The 19327-nt window shown below is 33.7% G+C and overlaps 1 protein-coding gene across 50 annotated transcripts in view; it reads left to right on the top strand.

The window, feature by feature from the left end:
* The window catches only part of RIMS1 (regulating synaptic membrane exocytosis 1), a 294338-nt gene that overhangs the window by 191851 nt on the left and 83160 nt on the right, over positions 1 to 19327 (top strand). For 21 of the 50 annotated variants that reach the window (XM_072330751.1, XM_072330726.1, XM_072330727.1 and 18 more), the window contains 3 exons: positions 548 to 673; positions 4547 to 4609; positions 7892 to 7981. In XM_072330751.1, coding sequence (XP_072186852.1) covers positions 548 to 673; positions 4547 to 4609; positions 7892 to 7981 — 279 coding nt within the window. Of the gene's footprint in view, positions 1 to 547; positions 674 to 4546; positions 4610 to 7891; positions 7982 to 13051; positions 13136 to 19327 lie in introns of all 50 variants that reach the window. The other 29 variants (XM_072330750.1, XM_072330773.1, XM_072330720.1 and 26 more) reach the window with 2 other exon arrangements.

Genomic DNA, 19327 nt, shown 5'->3' on the forward strand with positions numbered 1-19327 from the left:
CCACAACTCTTTGGGCTCAGCCATCCAGCCAGTGCTTCACCTAGCCAAGCATACACCCATCCAAACTGTGGGCAGCCAGCTTCTCCACGGGAATGCTGTGGAGGGCAGTGTCCATGGCTTTACTGAAGTCCAGGTAGACCACATCAACAGCCTTACCTTCATCCACTAAGCAGGTCACCTTGTCATAGAATGAAATCAGGTTTTTCAAACAGGATTTACTATTCATAAACCCATGCTGACTGCACCTGATTCCCCAGCTGACCATTAATTCGTTCAAGATGGCTCAAATTTGTATAGTATTGATTGACAATTTGTATAGTAACTATGAATAGAACTTATTTTGAAGTAACAACAGGCTTAAATTACCAATTGTGTTTATTATTTGTTCAATCAACGTGTACCATTTAATTGTCTATTAAGCTGTATTTTTTATGAGGGAAACAAGATTATTGTACATATGTCTGCCTTTCAGGAGTTTTTTAATTGTCCACTAAACTATATTATTTGTGAGAAGAACAAGATTATCACAGATATATGTGCCTTTCAGGAGTTTAGATGAAATTCATCAAATGAGAAGATCACGTTCTCCAACTAGACACCATGAGGCCTCCAGAAGTCCAGCTGATTACAGATCCAGAGACATGGATAGTCAGTATTTGTCTGATCAAGAAAGGTATATTGTCAGTCTGAACTTGGTAATAACATTAGAAATGTCTTTGTCAGTTTGCCTGGTTTTCAAATGTTCAGCAGAAAACCACAGCCTGATAGCAATGAGGGAGGGACAGATAATCAACCTCATTGCAAAAAGTATTCATATTTAAATTATTTATGCCTGTTTTCTGGTGAAAATCTGCACTGGGTTGATAGTGGTAGTAGGTGTCTGGACTAATGGTTCTTAATTGTCTGCCCTAGACTATTATGCTGTTTGTTTCATGAAAACTGCCCTGAGAATTTGCTTGAAAGCCATAAATTTGCATGTATTTCCTAACGAGTCTTGTATCAGAAACCAGAGAAACATATTTGTCTGCTCTGGTAGTCAGAAAAATACTTGGAAGTCTTCCTACCACATGGGAGTTGAATGCTGCAGTTTGCTTTCCTATGCAAATATGTTTTGGATATCTACTGTTTCAGTCTCACTGAATTTTATATCACATTTTGGTGAACTCAGTACAGTATACAAGCATAGGGAAGGATAGTTTCAGGGCTTCTAATTAAGAAGAATCTCCACTCATTGATGATTGACACTGCCTGGAATATATGAAGATGCTACGTGCCTCAGAGAATGTGTTCTCTACTACTAGGCATTGTTTTCAGTTATCTAGGAATGTCTTCAAAAAATAGAAGAAAATCAGAATGATCTTACCCATTTTTGTTGTTGTTTGGTTTTGTTTTGTTTTGTCATGACTTATGTATGAGAATTAATCATTTATTTGAAATTGCTTAAAATTTATGTGTCCTACTTCATAGGCATGAAGTAGAACCACAGAATTGTCTAAATTGGATTTTTTTCCTGAATTTCCCTTTAGGTGAATTGAAATGCTTTTTAACTATGGCAACATCACATTTATAGTTAAGCTAGTTCAAGAAATTTCCACTTGCTGCATATGTTTTATGTTATTATTTATTATAGGTGGCAATATATTCAAAGTATTCCTGTAAATATTTATTGGATAGCTTTCTTGTTCAACAAATTTTGAAGAGACATTTAAAAGTAGCTTTCATCACTAGAAAGAAAGAAATAGAATTGACTTCACATAGATTTATCTTACTGCCTCAAAACATGGTATAAATGACAATGCACATATGAATTATGCTTGGAGAGAAAGAGATGTACTGATGCTTTTTCAGAAATCAGCCATCAGAAAGAGCACAGCAGCAAAGCACTGCTGTTTTTTTCAGATGAATAGGAAATAGTCTTCAGTTCTTTGGGTTCGGAAGATGCTTTTCAGAAATTTAAAAGATCAGACATGAAGGATGTACGCGGCTTACAGGATTTGCAGGATTTAATCAGAGCTTCCTTGAACTTTCTTTCCTCAAGGAACAATCTGGTGCATGCTGGTCTCATTTTTGTTTTTTTTTTCCATTTGCTTTTTTCCAGATGTCTTCAGTTGCTGAAACTGTTTAACTCTTGCAGGCTTTGCTGTCTTTCCATGAGTAGGAGTAGAATCACAGAGTGGATTAGACTCTTGTCTGTGATTTTTATATTGTTGCCAACAGTCTCATTGTTGATAGGATCTTTCACATCTCAGTATACAGAAAAGTAAATATTCAGCATCAGTACCAGTACAATGTCGTAGTATCAACATTAGTTGCAAGTATTGTTATTCATTTACTGAACCCATCATCTAAACAAGTATGTTCTTGTAGATACCAAACATAAACTTGATATGAAAAGTAAGTATCTTTCTTATAATAGCAGCTGCTAATTAGTTTTGATCATTTTCTCAGTGATCTTAGTGGTCTCAAATTAATATTTAATATTTTTAATGAACCTTTGTAAAAATAATAATAGGCTCTTAGAAAAGCATCTAGTATGATACACTCCTAGCAGAACTGGTCAGTTCACTTTACCTTTTTTTAATGTATTCTTATATAAATGTATATACACACGTGTATATGTGTGTGTATAAATATTTGTATATGTATGTGTATATAAGACATATATGTATGTTTATATGACATATATGTATGTTTAGGAAAGCTTTATATTAGGAAATCCAACTAAGCAATATACTTTCCTCTCAATTTAGGATCATCATCTGATTCTCAGGGAGGTACCCCATTTCAGTTTTTGTTTTATTCCTAAATAATACATGCTAATCTTAGCTCTTGGATATTCCCACTAGGAAGTTCTTACTTTAAAATAATAATCTTTAATTTAAATATCTCCAAAGCAACTTCAGCTTAGTGTAGAACTTCCAGTGTCATTTTACATTGTAAATAATTTAATGTTATGGATTCTTTTGCTTTGTTGTTTGTTTTTTGTTTTGTTTTGTTTTTAATTTCAGGTTTTTTGTGGTGGATTTGCTGTATTATACTCCTTTTCTGGATGAAATATTACATTTTGCCTTGGGTGCATTTCAGTAGATTTCCTTTGACTTAGCAAAAGTGGAATAAATATGATCAAATTACCTTTCACAACTACTCTTTTTCAGATTTTATCCTGTTTCTCAGAAGGTTTCCTGTATCTGAACCTTAAGCAGTGCATAACATTTCCTGATTGTAGTGTTTTTATGCTAATTTCCTCAGTTTTTGCAAGAAAATCTCAAATATCTTAAGTAGCTGCAGAAAATTGTATTCTTTTCCTAATACACAAGGATTTGTAATTTGGAAGTTTGCATATAAATGCTGTTAGTGCTCAAAGATAAGAAGTAGAAGTTTTTCTATAAAAGAAAAAACAATTTGGTTCACCTATAATACTTTTTGCTGCATCTAATTCAGGCTAGTGATTCCAGATACAAACTTAAATCTCACCTGTGACTCAGAAGCTGTTCTTTTAGTCTTCCTATTTCAGATCAGTAGAGAAATATGGTGCATCAATTAATCATTTTATGATGGTATGAAGCACAAAACGCATTGTACAGCTGCTACTTTATTTATTTTGTAATCTTTTCTCTCTCTGTCACTGCAGTACTTCATATGATTCCCTGCTTATTTTAAAATAGCATGTTTCCATGAAGTTTAGCTTTACTTTCATATTTACAGTAGTTTGTGGAATGTTGGGACTTTGTCTTCCTGATCATATTGAAGTGCATAAAACTACAGGATTAAGTCAAGGGATGTTTCATACCATAATCACACTTACCATAGGCATAAATATGTCTTAATTTTACCATCTTTCAGGTGCTAGCATGTGTTCAGTTGCATTAAATGAATAATAGATTAGTTGGCTGATATTCTGAATTGGAAACAATAAGAAACAAAAAATCTGATGACTGATTAGCAATTTGTTTTGTTTTGTTAGGATTACATTGCATAATAAAGAGCTATCAGTCAGAACTTCTATTTGTCCAGACGTATTTCCAGTTAACACATTTTTCTTTTTCCCAGAAGGACAAAAAGGGTTTACTCTTCCCATAAATTGGATTGCAGTGAAGTAACAAACTCTCCCTCAGTTTTTTCTTGTATTCTATTTTGGCTTAGAGAAAAACAGTCACCTTTCTATTTTTCTAAAATATTTCTTTGTGGTTCTTTGATGTATAAGACAGGAGGTTATTAGAGAAATGTAAATGATTTATGGAGACAGCTTTTGTCATGGAGAACTCTGAATTGGTAAGGAATTTTAACAGAGAAACCTCATGAAACCAGGTGGAAGGATTTGATTGAAAATGTAGTTATTGCAGACATTTTTTTGGCTCACATTCTTTGAGAAGTGCAGTGTGGGTTTGAACATTAGCAGGCTGTATATTTGGGTTGAAGTTTCTTGGTTTTTTGTTTTTTGTTTTTTTTTTTTTTTGTTTTCATTTGCATTTCATTGGCATAACCCATGTCATCTAATGCTTCATAATTATATCTGTTTCACTCACCACCCATCCTGTCTGTGCAGTGAGCTTCTTATGCTGCCCAGAGCAAAACGAGGAAGAAGTGCAGAGTGCCTACATACCATCAGGTAAATACAGGAATCTGGTACACCTCTGGTTAGTTGTGTGTGCTTTGTGTACTCAGCATCCAGTAAGTACGGACCTTCACTGTACACTGTGATTCAGATGTCAGTTATTCTTTGTGTTTTGTTTTAAATCAGCTCAAAATGCTTGTATATATGTGTTTGTGAACATCGGTTGTAAGGCTGAAAGCAGCTAAAGAATTCCTCATTATACAGGTTTTTGTTTGTTTGTTTGTTTCTTTGTTTCTTTGTGGTAGATTATCTGTCTAGTCACAGTAGTCCTGATCACCAGTGCATGGCAGTTTTGTTACGGTTTCAGACATTTTTATGTTTTCCTTTATTTCCATTTCTATGTCTGTATTAAACCCAACAGACTTTACTCTTTGTGACACCTAATCTCATGCTGACTTTGGACATTTGAAGAGAAAAGAATAGGGATGAAAGAGGGCATGACTTAAAGGCATCCTTCTTACAACCCCAGATTTTAGGAAATTCATAATACTTCTGTTTTTCCTTTTCATGAGTGCTAATAATTTGATCCAGGCTTAAATTTTTCAGGTGGTGCTCACCTTCAGTCTTAAAAAATATGTTAGAGGGTTTGAACCTCTCTTTCTCAACTGTTCCCAGCTCTAAACATAACTAAAGTGCATCAGTGCATCTGGTAGCTAACCAGCTAAAAATTGCGCATGGTCATCTACATAGATCAGTAGATCAGAGGAACTCTGAATTCAGAGCGTGAAGCCCTTGTGTTTTTCCTTGTTCTAATTTTTGCTTTTATTTTCTTATAATCATAGAATCATAGAATGGCTTGGGTTGGAAGGGGGCTTTATAGCTCACCAGTTGCAGCCCCTCCTATGGGCGCCAGATCAGGTTGCCCAGGGCCCCCATCCAGCCTTGACCTTGAATACCTCCAGGGATGGGACAACCACAGCTCTCTGGGCAGGCTGTGGCAGCACCTCAACACCCTCCAAGTAGAAACAAAAAAATCCCCATGGTATCTAATATAATTCTCCACTTTTTCAGTTTCAAACCATTTTTCCTTATCATATCAGACCATATGAGAAGTTGGTCTCTCTCCAGTTTATAATCAAAAAAAGGAACAAGTTATCCCAAATTACTGAAGGAATGAATATAAGTAGCAATCTACTAAATTAACAAACAAAAGTAATAGTTATACTGATTTTATATGATAAAACAAAATGTTATTTTTATTAATATATTGAATGTGAGCATAGGGGCAACATAGATTGACCTTTAAATGTAACTCTGAAACCTATACTGTTTTTGGCTAAAAGTGATAATAGTGGCTAATAGTGAGAAAAATCCTTTCAATTAAAAAAAACAACAACTGCAAACTGGTTGTCATCTTTCCTCCTTTCTCATTCATAGTGACCTGACATTTATTCATGTTAAAAACAGCACCATAAGGGATTAGTCCTATTTTCTTGGCAGCTTGCTCAATAATAATTAAATTGTTGGAATAGCTTCTGCTTAATTCAAGAAAGAAGTCTTAAGGGATGTGTATTAGATGAAGAAATATTATTATGGGGAGGTCCAAAATACAAAGTCAAGGTTTGTTGTGGAATTGTAGAATTACCAAGGTTGGAAAAGACTTATGAGATCATCCAGTCCAGCCATCCAACTGTCACCCATACTTTTTGCTAATCCATGTCCCTCAACACAATATCTAAACATCCCTTAATTAGGGTATGATTATAAAGACTATTTAATTAGGTTTTGAAGCTGATATACCACTTCCAAAAAAACTTCAACGTTCAGAAATGCCAGATGCAAGTACATCTATAACTGTATTTGTGGTACTACTTATCACTGTTTTAGCAAGGTTTCCATGCTTAGCTTTGAAAGCATGTCGGTTAAATTCTCAGTAGGTCTAAATAAAGCTTTACTAAAACAAATAAATAGCAACCTAATCCTTTACAAGTGCTTATATATTTTAATTAAAAATCTCAGCAGTAGGAATGTAGATTACTTTCATTACAAGAACAGTGTCTGAGCTATACTAGTATTGTGGTGAATTCATGTGCTATAATAACAAGAAGGTAAATTAAAAAGATTGTCCCCCAGGTAGCTATCACAGCAGGTGAATTGAGAAAAACATGCATTAAGAAATCTCCTTATGCAGATATTACTATAGTAGAACATTATACATTTATTTTAAGTTCTGGTCAATCTTGCTTTACTTTTACCTGTCTTTTTGTTTCTTGCATGTTTTTGTGTTGTCCTCTTTTCTTTTTTCACTTTCAAGAAGTTCTGTTAGGCACTATAAAACATTACCACCCAAGATGCCTTTACTAGAAAACAGTATTCATTGGAACCTTTACAGGTAAGAAGTATTTAGAGTCCCCTTTAAGTAGTTAATGACTTCTTAGAGATTAAAATCTTCCCATATATTTATATATAAATACATATATTTATATGTATTAAAAAAAAAAAAGAAAGAAAGAAAGAACAAGTGTTTTGCGTACTTTAGATAAACGTGAGTTAAAGGACTTCTTCCTAAAATAACTTCATGAGCTCTAAAATACCCCTACATATAAAAGACAAACACTTTATATTATGCACAATTTTTCTTCACTGTTAACATTATATGTTGCACGCTTTGTCTTTTTCTGTTCCTTTGTTTGTGTGTGATTTTGCTTACATGTCAAATTTATTTTTATTTTGTTTAAATTATCTTAATTTACAAAGCTCAACTCTTCCTGCATGTGCTAAGACCAAATCAGTGGTTAGACAGGATATTTCTCTCCTTCGTGATTGCCTTAATTCACGAATTCCGAAATTTGGAGATGATCTACTGGTTAGGTAAGAAACTAAGGATCAATCCCCTCTCCTGTTTGTATCCAAGATGGATTTACAGAATTAATGAGCTTCATTGTAAAGTGATTTCACGTCATATATAGCGTATCACATCCTTTTATGTTGGTTTAAGACTTACTGCTATTAATAAGGATTTAGATGTATTGTTTGATATTTCTCATTCCACTGTTTTGCCAGTGGATATTCTGTCTCCCTCTGTTTCAAGCATTTCAACAGTCTTAGCAGGAATATTTTGGCAGTCTTTTAGTCTTTTATTTGATTTTATTTTCTAAACAAAACTTGGCTCTGTCATCCAGTCAGCTCTTTTTTGTTTTCCTTAATTAAATCATTGTGATTTTACATTTTCTGTAAAAAGAGCATTATTTTATGAGTTAATATCTAACATTGTATTCCTTTCTTTGTTTTCTTTTTCTTTCTCTTCTACCATTGGATGCAATGCACTGGCACTAGTGAACTACAGCCCTCCCTTGACAGGGCTAGGAGTGCTAGTACCAACTGCTTGAGACCAGATACTAGTTTGCATTCACCAGAACGAGAAAGGTATAAAATAAAAACTTATAAATTTCTTGTCATCTGTGCTGGTGGTCTTTCTACGTTTTGTTTTCCTTTAAACGAGTACTCTACATTCCTGTACATTCATGTCTGTTTTGGTATTTGTGGACATTTTTGCTCCTGTATTCATGTATGTCATGTAAATTGTGTCTTGGTGTTTATAACTGCTTCTGGCTTCTTTCTTTGTTTCAATTCAAGCTGATGTCATTGTTTGCAAAAGTCCTCAGTATGCTGATAATAGCATTACAGTGTTGAGCATTTTGACAAGTACCACTTGACTGTTAATCTTCATCACCATTTGCTAAAAAGTATTACATTTATTTCCTGCCTGCTTTGTGGACTGCTAATGAGACAGCGACATAATTCATAAATTATACAACAAAGCTCTCACATTTTAATCCAGGTTTTGAAGCAACATATTTTCTGTAGGACACCCAGCCAAACCTCATTGCTTCTTTAATCTGATCAATTGCATCTGCTTTTGCAATTACAAGGCAAGTCACTGCAGTAAGATTTTGTTTTTCACTCTGTGACAATAATGTTAAGGCTCACTTAAGGCCTAAGAAGTCAAGTTTGCAATATGCGTGAAAGACTATTATGTCACTTAAATTATGTAGGTTTATTTTGGATGTTTTCTGAACCTTTAATAGAATATCTTGGTTCAAAATCCTAGATGAACTAAATATAATTGATGTGTTTGACTGATGGGATTGTTCCACAAAGGAATTTTTGAGCACCTTCTAGTTTTGGTTGATATGTACACCATTTTAGGGTGAGGTTTTAGCTTCACTTAAGACAATAATACACTCCCCTTTACTATGATATAATTGCATCAATTCAGTGCAAACTAATATGTCAGTTAATATCAAGTTGCTTTCTCATTGAATTTACTTAGGGAAACTGTAGCATCAATTTATTATTTTGGGAGAGTAACTGTGAAAAAAAGCAGTAAGAACTTAGTGTTTTTCTTTTTTTCTTTGAGAAAAGGTTTCTCTTGTTTTTTTTTCATGCATAGAGAATTTTCCTTTTCCTCCTTCACAGCCTCCTACTGCAACTTTGCTGTTCTCAAGCTGTGCTCTTGCACAGACCTGACTCGTGCCCTGCTGGAATATTTCAAGTAGATCTACATTAGTTCATTCTTTTTTTTTTTTTTTTCTCCTCTCTCTCTCTCTCTCTTTTTTTTTTTTTTTTTTTTTTTTTTTTTTTAAGATAAAGCACTAATTACCATAACGATGGTCATCCAAAAAATAAAATTACAAAAAAGAAATAAGGCCATCCCCACTAAAACACAGGATACCACTCTAGACCTTTTCGAAAAAAATATTGTAGCATCATATTACTATGTGTTTATATATATACAGCTGTATTGATGTGTAAGCAGCTATTTAATGCAAAAATGTATGGGTATAGGTAGCATACATTTTGTAGTTTCATTTCAGGATGCCAGACATCAAGCTGAATATTCAATGAAACAGCATCTGGCAATGGTAAAATATCTAGTTAAAATACTGTCCTTAAAACTTTATCTGTTCCTGTCATTAATTAGGACTGTTGTGCCCTTAGACTCATCTTCAGCAACATCTCTTCGCAAGACAATGGATAGAATCTGCGGCTTTGAACATGTGCTGCTCATAAAGAGAGGTGTTTTGTTTCTTGTAGTGGCCACTACTGCCAGTAGTTTTTGCCACTTTGCCTCTGGTCCAGATCCAGAAAAACTGTCAAGAATTTTATGTCTTCACTTTATAAATCCCTGAGGCTAAAATTGGCTTTTGGCATGGCATCCTTTATAGGGGTGCAGATAAGCTCTTTTTTCTTTTTTCTTTTTCCTTTTCTTTTCTTCTTCTTTTTTTTTTTTTTTTTTTTTTTTTTTTTTTAATGAAATTCAGGTTGAATATTTCCATGATGGTTTTGTTGCAAATAATGGTGTGTGTGGCTTTGTCAGGGTATTGTCATCAGGAATTCTTTTTTTATCTAGACATAGGTATACTCATTTTTTCCTAATGCAGCCCAATTTTTACAGGAACGTGCTGTATTTAGTATCTAAAATATCCTTAATATGATCTTATAAACTCATTTTAGGTGATTTCATACTACACTGTGAAATGTCTCCACTTATTCTTTAGCATGAAGTTACTTATCAGTTGCATGTAATGACAGAGAAGTCCTTATTTTGAAGAACACATAATTAAGTTCAAGGAAGATAGAAAGCATTTTTGTCTGTGCTGAGCAAGACAAGAGTAAGGCACTAAAATTACAGTATGGTAGGCTCATCTATCTTACAGGTTCACTACACTGGGAAATGTTAGAACAGTTCAAAACATTAGGAAAAAATTTTCTTGAAAGCAAGTATAATAAAACACTCCACTAGACAATATGGAATAGCTTTTCTAGGCTTTGTTATTGGATGCTCTCTGATAAGAGATGGGATAACTCTCTGTCAGGTGTAGTTGATCCTGCTTCTAGCAAAGAGAAACACAAAGGTTTTGTGAAGTCCAGTCTCTAAAACACAACTTTCTTTTTTATCATTATATGTGTAGGGACTGTGTTGAAGGCACTTCTAGTTGTGTTTGTGGTATTATATTATTTTAATTCATAGAATGGATTTGTAATTTTTATTTTAAAAATAATTTTATTGTCAAAATGTAAAGATAAATGTGGCATTACATCTTCTCTAGGAAAAAATAGTTAAAAAAAAATCCTAGTGTTTTTGGTCAAAATAATTATCTTGTCAATGGTCACGGTTATCAACAGGACATATATTAGTTTATAAGTTAGTAATAATACCTTCTAAACCCATAAAAGCAGTTTTTGCTGCTACTATAAGATTTTTCATTGTCGTTGCTGTGTCTCAAAATTTCTGCTTCTGTGTATCATGTCCTAAAACAGAGATATTTGTGTGCTATCACCAGCCTCAAATCAAGAAAGCACACAGGCATGGGATTTACATGTCCTGAATCACTTTGCCTGTGATTTCTTATCATTATAGCCTCTTCCCCAAATGATCTGGTGATATTTAAGATTGTAGCCAGTGACAGATACTTATTAATATCAAGTACGGCTGATTGATTGTCTAAATTTCTTGTGTCCCAAGAAATTATTCGGTGTAACAGCAGGTAGCACAAAATTAATTTTACAGAGTGATAACACTTGTACGCTTTGGTCCTCGGAGGTTTAGGTTGTGGAATTCTGAGCAAGTAAAACTTAGTAGTACAATAAAGTAATAAGTTCATGTAGAACAGAGTCTGCCTAGCTGTAGAATGCAGTGCACCTCTGCTGAGCTCGATTGTGAGGTGAAGTAGGAATTAATATGATTCAAAGATCTTCAGTGTTTTTAATGTCAGCTGATCATTACTACTCAAGCAAGATACAAAGCTAAACTTCGTAAGTAGATAACAGAAGGGTTGGAGAATCATTTGATCCATTTAGGACTTGATCTGATTTCATCGTAAAATTTCTATTTTTTGTTTTAGTAAATCTGACGCATTTGGTGTTCATACTGCATGCCTGCATTTAACAGCAATGTTGAATGTCATTATTTATATTTAAAAATCTGTAGAGTAAAATAACTGCTTGCATTAGGTTTGTAATGCATTGTGGTTTTGGTTATTTTCAAACAGATACTGGAATGGGTTATTGCATGTTTGTCTGCTTTTTACTGTGGCTCGCAGTCATTAAAACTTGGAGAAGGAGCATGATCTCAAAGATCATACTTCATGCCCTAGTTAATTCTACCAAACGCTATTTGACACTTACAGTGGATATCAGCATATTAAGGTCTTTGAGTGCACTGATGCATTAACATTTTCTTTGACTCCTGCTTTGGAGAGAAAAAGAAACTAACTGCTAACAACCTGTTTCCTCTTGAGAATTCCAGCAGAACTACCTATATGTTCAAGTGATGCTAATATCTTGAAACCTTTGTTATTTGCATGTTGCATAAATCAAACCCTTTTCCTTATTACACGGACTGGAAGAATGCCTCAGAAAGTGACAACTGCACAGCTGTGCAGCATTTACTTGAACACTTTGCTGCTTTTGTAAATTAATCAGTCGATTTTGATTTTCTAACTTATTACATGCATGCTTTCAGAACCACAAAGTATCACCAAAAACAAAAGCAATGTCATTCTATAGTATACTGTGCATTGTTGTAAACTAAATGAATTTTTTAAAAGAAAAGTCACATTAAGACACTAGTGTACATAATAAAGTATCGTTAGCTTTATTAAATTAACTGTAAATCAGTATTTGCACTTGTATTTTGAAGTTACCTAAATAAGAAATGTACCTGCATGAAGCTGTTATTTTCATCTTCTAATTTTCTGGTTCTGCAACAGAACTTTATTGGGGAGTAAGCAATGCTGCCACACTGTCACAGAAACAAGAGCTCTGGTGTATTTATCACTTCTCTGCTGTGAGAGTCCTTGTCACATCAAGAGTCTCTGCTGCTGCTAGGAACAAGTCAAAGGGAACAGAATATGAAGAAACAAATGCTTGTGGTGATCATGGTCATACGAGTTTTGTGACATTTTACTCAGAAGCATAGCTCTTAAAATGTACTGAGCTTTTTTATTAGTAAGCATGTCAATTGCAGTCAAAGCAAGAAATCTCTATAGGCTGATGAATGGAGCAGAATTTGACTCTCACTGTGTTGCAGAAAAGGGTCACTATATGCCTTCGGATTTTTCTTATAATTCATACTCCTATATATTTACCAAGGATGCATTTTTTCAGTGCAAAGAGTAAGGAGGGATTAGTTTAACAATATGGCAGCTGGTGTTCAGTAGAAAATAATATCATACAATCTTCTGAAGACTCTTCTATTTTTTGCATTACAACTTTCTGTGGGAATGATTGGCTTTTAAATTGTCTAGCTTTTGAGAATATTTAAAAATGTATGGTATGCTGTATGAAAGACTTAAATTAATAAGATGAATAATAAGAAGATGCTCTTCTATTACTTTGTGGGGTATTTTTCCAGTCCCGAGTCCCATATATTTAATTTTATCACAGACTAAATGTCCTGTTTTTTTCCTATTTTGTTGAACGGGCAAACAGGGGTAGATGGTCCCCCTCCCTAGAGAGGAGACGACCTACTAGTCCCAGGATTCATATCCAGCATGCATCTCCGGAGGATGACAGGTACTAGGCAACTCCTCCCAGCTGAAAGGTGGTTTACTGCATCTTGCACTCTTAGAGGAGAATTCTGAAATTGGAAAGTATGCATGTTTGTAGAGAAAGGCCTTTAAACTCCAGAAGCCCAAAGTAAAGTAGCAGCTTTAGATATCATCTCTACATTTTATCGAAATGTTATAAAGCACCTTTGAATTAACACCTTCACAAATTTTCTGTTTGCCTGAACAGTTCCAAGCCATTAAATCAGTTGTCTAATAAAACAGAACATCATCTGTTAATGTTCTTCAGTCTCTTCTTACCTCCTTCTGTAAATGGTGGTGGTGCTTTATAATATGATAAATACTTGTTGTAGAGCCTGTTTTTGTTTAGGTGTTTAATTTTATTGTCCTTTGTTGTTGTTTTTTCTTTCTTTTCTTTTTTTTCTTTGAACGAACTGTTCCTATTAAAAGAAAAAAAATTTAAAAAATCCATGATATGTTGGAAGTCTTGGTATCACTTGCTGATTGATGTATGTAGAAATTGGCAGTGCTCTTAAGCTCTGTCCCAAATAAGGATGTTCATCATGGAGCAGGTTTTCCTAAGAAGGTAGGTTTTGTTAAAGGCACCAGTGCTTCAAATACATTTTTACACTGAATGTGAACTATAATTAATAGAAGCACAGTATTTTTTTCTGATCGTGGACTTTCTACTCAGGTCAGTTCTGGTGTTTCATTGCTTTGGCAATGTTTTTTTTTCTTTTTTTTCTTTTTTACTTTTATCCTCCTCCCTCTCCCCCTTTTTTTTTTTTCCCTAAGTAATCTACGTTGTGTTTTAAGCAGACATTATAATTTCTACTGACATTTAAATTCAAAATGTTTGTGTTACAGTAAATGATAGAATACAGATGTAAATAATCCATGCTTGTGTACATTCTTACAAATCTGCTCTTGAAACTGTAAGACAGGTTGATGATGAAACTTTTCCATTTACTTTGAGTGCCAGTGGTTGCCTTCCATTCAAGAATACTTCCAGTAGTTACATTTGTACTATAATTTCTCTTATTTGCTTGATACTGGGTGTATTGAACCAATACAAACTAGAGAGTGAAACCTCTAACTGTGTTTGGATAACATTTCTTTTTTTACTAGAGTAACACTGCATTATAAATTATAAAATTTAAGTTGTGAAACATTATTTCAAAACTGGCCATTCAGATACAGCATTTCTCAGTGTCTTACCAAAGTTGATTCTGAGCTCATTGGTGGGCCAGTTATTAACCATTTGCAAATGTACTTTATATATTTTAGACATTTTAGAAGTATTTCTTCTTCCAAATTTTTTTAAGCTGTGGGTCAGAATTGATGATAACACCTTGTTGTCATTAAAGTGATTAGAATTAAAGTGCATATCAATGAAATTGGGTTCTCATCTGGATGCTGCCATTCTTAATGCAGAATTAAAACCTTCTGATATCAGCCAAATTTTTCTGAATGTATCAAAGACTGAAATTATCTAATACCTCCTAATAAACGAATTGCGAGACATAGAATCTTTGGGGGGCAATATTTTGAATTAGGGATCTGCAGTCTCACTTCTTAGTGTAGTCAGTGCCCACCCAGTGTGTAGAATATCAGCATGGAATGCTTTATCTTTGTTTGTTGAAATTTTCTATTCTTTAAATTTACATTCATTTTGATTATTTTCTTACCTTTATTTGCCAGTTGGCCAGGACTGTTCAGTTCTGACATTTTTTGTTTGTTTGTTTGTTTTGTTTTGTTTTAAGGTGTGTTTTTATTAAATTAACAGGTGATACTATGGGTGTAGGTTGTTGAGTATCTGTTGGATCAACAGGGATAACTAACAGTTACTTATCACCACTTTCAGATCATGTTTCCACAGGTTAACTGACCCCGACAGATGCCATCTTACACTTTACTAGAGTATATTCCAGAATTCTTACAAATTGGCCCTTTTTGCATATAAAATGCAATTAAGATCTATTCCTGAGTATATTTCTTAAACATAGGACTTACACATGATATCCAATTTTGATCATTCCAATTCAATGCTTGTAGCATGATATTTATTGATAATTATTCATAATACACATTTTAGTAAAGGTCTTGGCAAGGTTATTGTTGTTCTGGAAGTCACTTTCCATATTGGAAAAAATGACTCCTTGATAAACCTTGAAAAGATGAAAATGTGTTACACTTCATTTTATTTCAATGTTAAGAATTAATAAGTGTTTGTTTAGTATTGGGGTTTACTTGACATTTTGAAGAATAACTTTTGGGTTCTATTTGGCTGCTTTATTTTTGGGAGATTTTGTTGTTTGCTTTATATATATATATTAGAAATTAGAATGAGAAATTCTCTCTAAAGTGAAAGACTTTTTGGTAACTGGTGAACTGTGAAACTGTGAAAGCCTAAGTAGTGCAAGAAACAAGAAGAATGGAAAGTAAGCACTTAATGATAGGTAGGCATTTTACTTAGACTGTTCCTTTTGAGATGTCTTGGTATAAATTCCACATGTAACCAAGACTAGGTAAAATATATCTTTTAAAAATATCAGATACTTTCAGTTCGTGAAAAGTTGCTTTTAGCAGTCATGCATGTGTAATGTTCTTGCCTAAGTGCCATCTTGAAGCAGCTGCTGAGCACAGTGGTGCTTCTAGTACAGCCATGAGAACTTGAGGTGTGCCACATACTGTCAATGGCAGGCTAATTTGGCTGGAACAATTCTTTCCCATTCTTTCAGCAACACTGTGCAACTTGAATCAGGGAGACAGTTTAGAAAGACATGAACTGAAGTGCTAGGAATGAGTGAGGAGCTGCCAAGTCTTAAGAGTAGTGATGTCCCTGTTCACGTAATGTGTAGATCCAGCATTTCAGAAATCTCAGGAAAAATCAGGAAGTATTGAATGTGACATTATTGATGTCTAAAGCCCTTTTTTAAAAATAGAAATGCTTTTTTGTCACTTTTGGAATGGTCGTTTTTAGTTTCAATAGCAATAGTTTTCAAATGAAATCTTATTTCATTTATCTCTGTTGATTATGTTATACTTAAGAGCAATAAGCAACTTGAAGCACGTGTCTTGTACACGAACTGTGAATAGCTTGTCTGTAATCATAATAATATATTTTGTGCTTGTCTGTGTATATAATGACTTACTGGTTTGGTATGTAATTTATTGCATTTAGGACTTAAGGAGAAATTTTAGGTTTTGCTCACTACACTGAAAGTATGGATGCAGATTTAATATGTACTGTAGGTTATTAATATACTGCAAATTTTGTTGTTCACTTTCTAAGAGCTATCAATGATATTTGAAAAAAATCTTACATTAATACATCTTATTGAGAAAAAGAAAATAGTTTGTGTGACTTGTTCTATTGCAAGCTAACAATAAACAAAGGAGCTAATAATATCTATCCCAAACTGAAAGCTATGAACAAATTCTGATGTTCATAATGACATAAAAAGAAATGAAACTAGTGTAGAAATTAAAATATATCCTATACACGGTTTGAATTTTATTTTAAATTGCTAAGTTATTCTGCCTTTACTATTGAACTGTTAGTGTTAATTATAACCTTAGCAGAACTGTTGATAATGAAACATTAAAATGTATAAAATTTGCTTGCATTTTCAGGAAAATTGGAAATTTCTCAGTATGATGGTAGAATATCATTTTTTCTTATGGGAAAGATTTGTACATTGGTATATGCATTAGATTAATGAACCATACTGTCAGTTTCTTCTTAGGAAGGATAATGACAACTGTTAAGTTACAGTGCTGCTGTTTGTTGTGTAGAGCATGAAGAATTTGTTTAAAATTTATTGTGGCTTTCATCTTTTTTGCATCTTAGTTTCATATTAATATATCAAAATTTTAATAGTCTTTTAAAGTGTATGGACTAAGTCAACAGAAAGGGAAGTGAGAAATAAGACTTACACAGCAGATTGTGCCTTAATGCTTCTGGTTTATATATGTGATCGCATGTCTTCACCTTCACTGCATGTGACCATCTCTCTGTTTCTGCTCATTCTGTCCAAATTTACATCCATGTTTCCAAATTTTGTGAAGAACAAGGACGCTGGAGTCTTGCATTCCAAAACAGGACAGTGTAGACCACCTAAGTGCTAAACCTGGAGCAGCACAGAGGTATTCTTATTTACTCAAATCATAGTTCCAAGTAAATGAGGTATTGGCTATAGTTACACGCTACGAGTATCTTCATATGCTCTGCATAAAACTTTTAAATACTTAGGGTTTTTTTTCGCTTTTTATGTAGAAGTACGTGGTATGCGTGTATCGTTCCTAGATAATATTTAATTCCCTATAAAGTACATTGTAAATTAAAATATGGCTTAAACATCTTTTTTTATCCCCTCTACACTCTTTGTACATTTTATATAGGCATGAAAGGACACCTGTCTGCAGTGTTCACATAGGACTGCAAGTGCTGTAGTGTGCTGTTGAGCTGTACAGAATGCACATAGCATCATCTCAGCAAGAGGAAAGAAACAGAGAAAACTGTGATCTTAACCATATTTTTAACATCTGCTGCTCGCAGTAACAGCACATAGAGCAGAGAAATAAGTCTGTTCAGTTCACTGGCACTGTATATTACATTTTCTGCTTTTTCATACTGCAAAGAGTAGTCACTATATCCTCTTTTTCTCCATTGTACTTAATGACACAGTATCAGTGAGTGACATGAAGGAGTAAGGGGAAAACAAACCCTCTAATAAACCAAACAAAAAGTAAAATGTGTGACATAGTTTGGGAGATCCCGCTCCATTCTGTGGATCATATGTTCAAATACTTCAGTCACCTTAGATTTTAATTAAAGCTATATGTTTTTCATGTGTGTTTCCTTGCATATCTACCTCGTGTTTGACCTGGCAAAAGCATAACTAACTAATGGGAATATATATTGCAGAAAATAAATCTGGAGAAATCAGTTTGGGGATAAAGGAGATCTAAATTTTTATTCCAAGAGATTATTTTTGATAAGAAAATACAATATTTTGAAAACTGGAAGGTATTTATACTTACCTCTGCCATTAAAAAATCACAAACGCGTAAGAAAAAAGTGCACATTATATATTTCTGCATTTTTTCCTTTTTCGTGACTCAAACTGTGTCACACTGTAATGCTGATCAAATATTGCAGTGAAAATTCACTGTGATTATATTCTTTGAATATAAGCTGATGCTACAGCTGTTTGGGTATCATCCTGTTTCAGTCACTGGGTTACTCTTTGCGTAACCACTGAGGTTTAAAACAAATTTTTATTCATTACTATTACTTTTATCTTTTTTCCTCCCACAGTTATTCTTTTATACCATAGTATAGAATTTGATTATATCACTGCAAGTTTCTTACTTCATCATCATTTTTCCTGTGTGCTATGCAAGTAAGGGTTTGTACATTACATGATCTAAGAATGAATAATAATTACTCCTGTTCTTTGTTCATTACTGAAATACTGTATGCCCCCTTTTTCCCCCTAAAAACTAAACACTGATGATTATCTGAGGTTTAAAATTATAAATCCTAATTTTTAAATGGTGTCATTAGTCTGGGTAATAACACACAAGAACTGTCACTATTTTCGTAACCTAAATAAGGGAATGAAATAAACTTCTAATTTATTTCTATTAATTAGGGAAGAAAAAAAAAAAAAAAGAAAAGAATTGTTTCAAACTGTTTTATCTTTTAACAATTTTTAATAGAATGAAATTTTTAAAAAGCCAAGTTTTTATTAGTATAGTATTGAATCTGACATATGATGCATTATTTGTTTTGGTTTTGAAATACAGATTTAAAAGCAATTTTTCCATTTCCGTTTCAATATTATTACTTTTTTTTCTTCCTACTGTCTACTCTGCTTTTGTTATAGTGTTGTCAAGAGAGCACTAAAAGACCTAGAAGAAGCACTGTATCTAATCAGATATGGGATGTGAAATGGGAGCTAGTGGCATATGCAGTCAGGATTAATGTCATCTCCCTGTTTTGGTACCTCTTAACCTTCACACCATCAGTCTCAGTCAAGTTAATCAGGGCCATTTGTTTTTAACCCCAACTTCACCAACCTGTTCATGAAGATAACTGTCACTTTTCCATCTGTCAACCATTTCTGTTATTACCTTAACAATACATTAATAAAAATAAGGTCTTCGTAGTTTTGTATTCTTTTTCTTCTAC

This window comes from Excalfactoria chinensis, chromosome 3 (genome assembly GCF_039878825.1).
Source record: "Excalfactoria chinensis isolate bCotChi1 chromosome 3, bCotChi1.hap2, whole genome shotgun sequence".
Taxonomy (NCBI): Eukaryota; Metazoa; Chordata; class Aves; order Galliformes; family Phasianidae; genus Excalfactoria; species Excalfactoria chinensis.